This window comes from Priapulus caudatus, unplaced genomic scaffold, assembly GCF_000485595.1.
Source record: "Priapulus caudatus unplaced genomic scaffold, Priapulus_caudatus-5.0.1 Scaffold1198, whole genome shotgun sequence".
In the NCBI taxonomy this organism is placed as follows: domain Eukaryota; kingdom Metazoa; phylum Priapulida; class Priapulimorpha; order Priapulimorphida; family Priapulidae; genus Priapulus; species Priapulus caudatus.
In genome coordinates, this window is record NW_014578259.1 from 66,244 (window position 1) to 72,727 (window position 6,484).

A 6,484-nucleotide genomic window follows, 5' to 3' on the forward strand; every position below is an offset into this window, starting at 1 on the left:
TCTCTCTCTCTCTCTCTCTCTCTCTCTCTCCCTCTCTCTCGCAGTCTCTCCTGTAATGTCTCTCCCCCTCTCCCCACTCTATCTCATCTGTCACCAGCCACTTCGACTCATTTGCTCTCGAACGTCCAACCGATGAAAGACACAAGGCCGCACAGGCATAATACCTGTGCATCACCTAGCAAGAGACATGGACCGTGTAGAACCGCGCACTGGGCCTAAGATAAAATATTGCTTGTTTCCCCTTTACCGACCGACTCGCCACAACGCCGCAACTCGACACATTTTATTGGCCAATTAAAACAAAACAAAAATTATTTCGTTTCGCAAAAAAAAAATCAAATTTGTTCTGCAAAAACATATACACAAAACAAAATATACAATAGACATACACACATCTTGTCAAAACAAAATAAAACAGATTTTTCACCTACCTACCTACTCGGTACCCTGAGAGGCGAGTAGGTAAAGGGGAAACAAACGATCTTTTAAGGGTGGCCCTACCTGTATTTGATGTCCAGCTGTTCGAGCAACCACTGAAATCGCGTGTAGTCCCACCGTCGCAGGTATTTAAGCAGCTTACGCCTGTGGTCAATCAACTCGTCCAGCCGATTCTTGTTAACCTTGTCCTGCAGAGAGAGAAATGCGAAAAAGTGAGAGGGAGAGAGGAGAGAGAGAGAGTGAGAGAGAGAGAGAGAGAGAGAGGAGCAGGGAGGGAAGGACAGAGGAGAGAGAGAGAGAGAGAGAGAGAGAGAGAGAGAGAGAGAGAGAGAGAGAGAGAGAGAGAGAGAGAGAGAGAGAGAGAGAGAGGAGAGAGCAAGAGTAGAGAGAGAGAGAGAGGAACAGGGAGGGAAGGACAGAGGAGAGAGAGAGAGAAAGAGAGAGAGAGAGAGAGGAGAGAGGAGAGAGAGAGAAGCAGGGAGGGAAGGACAGAGGAAAGAGAGAGAGAGAGAGAGAGAGAGAGAGAGAAAGAGAGGCAGACAAATAATAGAGAGATAGAGGGGCAGTGAAAGACAATGAGGGACAGTGGGAGATATTTGCATACAATGCAATCTCATGGTGTTATTACAAGAACAGTGCTCAAATATACCGGTGTTATATATGCATATGCAACTCGACTTCTCTGCATTTTCCCAGTGTATATATTATCACCATCTATTGAGAATGCAAATGTTAATCAATTGCAAACGTCCGTGCCGGTGTTCCGTGTAAAGTGACTTGCCTTCAGCGACTGTCGCATGTGGTCCTGAAGCTGACGAATCCAGGCCGTCTCCTTGGCAACTGGAAATGTTAATAACAATCCTTATGATGCTTCGCGTGAGCCAAGAATTAAAAACGATTCCGTTTCATTCACTAGTTTAGTTTCGCTGCTGCCCTAGGCATAATACTCTGATGAGATGTAAAACAAATGAAACTAGACAGAGGGCACTCACGAAGAGTGCATACCTCCGCCAGCAACATAGCTCGTAGCAGCCGCTCGTTGGTGCTGCTCGCTGACATGTACACGCTCGACTCGACGCGCTAATATCGATCGCGCCAACACACTAACACGCTAACACTGACTGGCCTGCTGCTGGCTAAACGAACGCACAAATGCACGAGACCGATCACATAACCTCCCCTCCAACTCCGTTGGGCGGAGGTAATAATTCAGCACTGGACTGCCAGAATAGAACAGTTAAATAACAGGCATAATCTTTGCCGACTAGGGGGTGGTGAGGATGACGACAATATGCCGTTCAGAGTTGACACTTACTCTGAGCTTCAATGGAACCAAAGTCGTCCGGATGTCGTTGTACCCTGGCTATCAGATCCTCCTTTCTCTCTGCCCATATGTCTTTCTGTGCAGCGATGAAAACAAACATTGCAGGGATGAAATTTCAGAGGACACGCTTCATGCACATGCGCCACCTGGCGTCACCTTCCAGCAACTCAAAATTATAGGTAGCGTAACTACATAAATCGTCGTTATATATGCGACTGTTGTATGTCACCAATGCAGATGTTGACTTGCTAATGCGAAGACCAGCTATGACACGAGAGGGACATAAGCCTCGTCTATAAACTAATAACGTAACGATACTTAAATGTCAGAACCGCTCAAGCATTGATCGGGTGGTACTCCAATAGACGCTGTGCATTTCTTAACTAGGGTTAAGCTCACCCGACACTGTTCTTAACCTGGGATACGAAAACTTCGTATAGACGAGGCTAGAGAGGCTACTATACAAACTCACTTTTCTCCCAAACTCCATGCTGAGCAATTTCTTGACGACTGGCGGTGCACTGAACAAGTAGAAATAGACACACAGCGCATTTACTCGCAAGGTTAACAAGGTTTACTCGTACGAGTGTTGAAACGATTTTAAAGTGTACCTAAATCACATTACTTGTGCAGAAAGTACTGTCGTTTTGTATTTATATTTTTTTCTTCATGTTGTATAGTGATGTTTTGTACTGTATTACTTAGAAATTTTATTATTTTAACTGCTCAACACTATTGCATCTATCAGATTTTTTCTCCATGAAAAATACTGTCTTCAGTACATGTATTTGTATTTGAATTACATGAAACAAAGATTTAATAATAATAATAAGGCTGAGTATCACACGCAGACATGAACACATACGCGCTATGATAACAGTATATGATAACAGATAATTTTTCTGACACACTGTTTCATGTGACCCGTGCTTATTTTACATTGTTATCGGCCCAAAACAAGCAACCAAGCAAAACTCGCATGGTGACTCGGTAGTTAAAGTTCGGGCACTGGTGGAGGGCAGGCGCTTCTACTAATAAAATCTGTGCTGATCCTCTATTTAGATAAGGAGGGCATTAAGCCATTAACACTATTCCTTACTTTCTATGTGACCGCACTATTCATGAACGTCCGTAACGGCCGCAACATTACTGCATCTGTACATCATTGACAGGAATCCGTGTGTTTCGGATCGTAGGGGACCCATGCGCAATAAACGCCAACCACAAATGCGTTGCTAAACCGAGAATGATCCCTTCTCGCCAGCATACGTAGTTAAGGACAGGTGGGGTCCAAGCCTAGTTTAGCAACCAAGATTAGTTTAGGACAATGCGAAAACATATTATCCGGAACTATCCTTGATCCACAGGTGGCGCCCCTACTCACTCGGCTAGCAGCGAGTTGTTCTTGAATTCGAATCGCGGGGCGGTCATGTCCACCAGCATCGTCTTATCCATCGGATCCCCAGACAGCCAGATGCTCCATGGACGATCTCGTGGTGCCCTGCCACAAGAGGGCGCCGTTGTGTGCACGCCACGACCTGAAACTGATGACCAGCATCATGGTGACCGAGCCAGTCATAGATTCTCGAGCCGATTGCTGTTTAAACTTTACGCTGTGGCTATCTGCCCGGCAGCCGGGCACGGTCTTCGATTTCCTAAATGCCCGGCAGTTCCTAACCCTAACCCTTGTTTACTTTTAAGATAACGCTGAAAATTAAAAACTGCCGAGCATTTAGGAAATCGAAGACCGTGCCCGGCAGCAGCAGCCGTCAGATATATGCCAGCTGCCGGGCATATATAGCCACTCTGTAAACTTTAAGTAGTTAATTTGATTAGGGTTAATTCTCGTGTGTGTTTCGGGCCTTTCTTACCTATTTCGAAACGTATTTATTATAAACCTTTATTATACAAATTACACAGACAATACCGGTACTCAGTTAGTATTAAGGCCTATACTTTATCATTTTAAACTTGATATATAGATTAATAGAAGACAAAGAAATTATCAAGTGTTTTACTTATACTACTGTTATAGTATAACTATAAGGGGTCACCTACCAGCAGTGACTGCAAGTGTTACTGTTAGATTCCCACTCACGGCGGCATTGAGTGAACTGTGCTGAGTGAACTGTTTGAGGTTTCTGCAGATATTTCCGCAGAACATTCGCGACGTCAAACTGCGAAGTGCCGACATCACACAGACGTAGCAGACGTAGCAGACGACCTCTGACCACCACGCGTCTACGTGTTTAGTAACAGAAACGATGTATTTTCTAACAAAATTTACGGTAAGCTATCACGAATTGCTCATGGGCGCCGCCATGTTTATTAAACGCAAAACAAGTGAACATTCTTAATAGTTCAGCCAGCTGGTGTCGGTCGCGGTAATATCGATCATTAGCCATGGCTTCTAGTTTAGTTAGTTTTGCAAGATATTGCACAAATAAAGAGATGCGTACTTATTTAATGAGGTGAGTGCTGTGAACTCGTGCGTTGTGCCCACGTGGTTGTGACTGTGTCTTAGTTAAACCGATCGAATTGTGCGTTCAAAAGTAAAATATTTTGTTTGTGTACACACAATTGACTTGTCAATGTCACTTCTCAAAGTCAAGAAGTACACACGTGACACTGTAGTCTACATGATGATGATACATCAGTTACAGTACATGTAATAATATTATTAACGTGATTAGGGGCCTACGTCAAATAGTAAAAGTAAAAAAATTCTGTTCACTTTTTCACAAAATGTAATTAATTCTGTTCACTTTTTATGGTTAAATTCCTGCATTATATATTTATACTTTCTATTTTACATGTACACTCGATGTAAACATACACTCGTAATAACTAATAAATGGGCAATTTTTTTTTTACAAATATACACCATAAAAAATTCGTGACGTAGGCTATAGTCAATTTAAATATGTATGCGGTTAGCTCGCACAAAGTAGACATGCGATTACCGTGTCGACAATCCCATGACGCACATGCAGGATTCATTCTGGTGGTCTCGCACCTCAGTTCTAAAACGACACAACACAAGTTCTCCTGTAGACAAGAAGTTTTCCTATCTGTCATTCAGTGGCGTATAGGCAACTCAGTTTTGGGGTCGCATATGCAGTTGCACTTCACAGTCACTTGAACTGACATTTCCATAATAAAATGATGGTAAATAAATGTAAGTTGTATTTGCTACCGAATTTTTAATGTTTATCTATTCGGTCGTCTAATAATTTCACGTCAAATCCATTCAAATGCTCCTCTGCAGCACATAAAACCCATCGCGCACACGTAACTGTACACAAACTCGCAGAAAAACAGGGAATAACAGAAAGAAAACATGATCTGTGAGTTTATGCAGAGTGAGTGCGTGTAGTGGAACTGTGTATTCTAGTATTCTAGAGGAGCGTTTCAATGCCTTTTGCATGGATTTATTAGGTGATAGAGAATAAATAATTATTGATACTTTGGGAGGGGAATACTGTTTTGGGGGGATACAATTTGTGTTTATTAGCCATCATTATATTATGGAAACAGCCCAAGTGTCTGTGTTTGGGGTGGGGTGCACAGCCCCACGCGGTTTGGGAACATTGTGTTCTGGGTAGTAAGTATACCGTGAACAATTCGCCAAGGCCACCATTAAAAAAATCTTTGTTTGCCCTCACCTGACCCAGGCTGAAAAGTTTGGTTAGGTAGGTAGGCTTTTTATATTTTGTTGAGGGGGGTCTTTTTACAAATTCAGCATGGTAGCCACATGCTTGGGTGTACTTGTGTGGAGATACCTTTTATGCTGAATGTTTGTTTTGCTTGGTACATATAATGTATTGCCTACAGATATATATAATGTACAGTGATACAATTTGTAAAAAAAAATATTTAAAAAAGAATGGGAAAGATCAATAAAAAAATTTGAGTTGTCCCCTTTTTGGCAGGTCAGTCGGGTGAGGGCAAACAAACAATATTTTTATTATTGCCTAAGGGAGGTGTGGGGACAGGTACTGCTTCCTTTGTTCTCCCACCCCTTGCTAGCTACAGCCCTGTCTTTATACTAATAATAGGCAGTAACAAAGTAAAATGTGTTTTTTTTCTTTTTCATTAACTACTGTCATTCGCCTGTGCTGTGACGTTCGTGGATTATCTCCGGCCATGGCCCCATGTAGTACGGTAAGTTTCTCGTAAGCTACCTCTTCACTAGTTACGCGTCTCTATAGTCTTAAGTCATTGTGCAGCAGCAAATTAGTGTGTTCTGAAAACAACTAAGGCTTTAAATACTGAGAGCTGAGACACCACTACTAGCACTCTTCTTGATGGGATTAGCATATGAAAGATGGTCATAAATACGATTTCTGGATGGATATTGGATAGATATGGAGATATTCGCTGGTCTACTTTATAAGACGGGTACCAGTATAACCATCATTATCCTAATCACCCAACCTATTCTATCTACTTCTAGACCTAATCATGACCCTGTGATGAATCCCTAACCTTATAATACGTAACCCTAACGGGTAACCCCATACGTGATCCTAATTGAACCATAACTTAGGCAGATGTATTGTTTGCTATATATTGATGATGATGATGATGACGATGATGATGATGATGATGATGATATGGTGATGGTGGTGGTGATGATGATGATGATGATGATGATGATGGTGGTGATGTTGATGATGATGATGATGATGATGATGATGATGATGATGGTGATGATGATGG

General features: G+C 42.3%; 1 protein-coding gene across 1 annotated transcript in view; it reads right to left on the reverse strand.

Annotated features, from left to right (window-relative positions):
• LOC106815776 overlaps positions 1–4,833 on the reverse strand; it is a 6,024-nt gene extending 1,191 nt beyond the window's left edge. The window contains exons 1-7 of the mRNA XM_014820283.1: positions 4,726–4,833; positions 3,821–3,939; positions 3,147–3,306; positions 2,235–2,283; positions 1,754–1,838; positions 1,220–1,278; positions 502–626 (exon numbers count right to left, since the gene is read on the reverse strand). Of these exons, the coding sequence (XP_014675769.1) occupies positions 502–626; positions 1,220–1,278; positions 1,754–1,838; positions 2,235–2,283; positions 3,147–3,306; positions 3,821–3,939; positions 4,726–4,751 (623 nt within the window). The 5' untranslated portion in view covers positions 4,752–4,833. The remainder of the gene's footprint in view (positions 1–501; positions 627–1,219; positions 1,279–1,753; positions 1,839–2,234; positions 2,284–3,146; positions 3,307–3,820; positions 3,940–4,725) is intronic.
• Between the last annotated feature and the right edge of the window lie 1,651 nt (positions 4,834–6,484).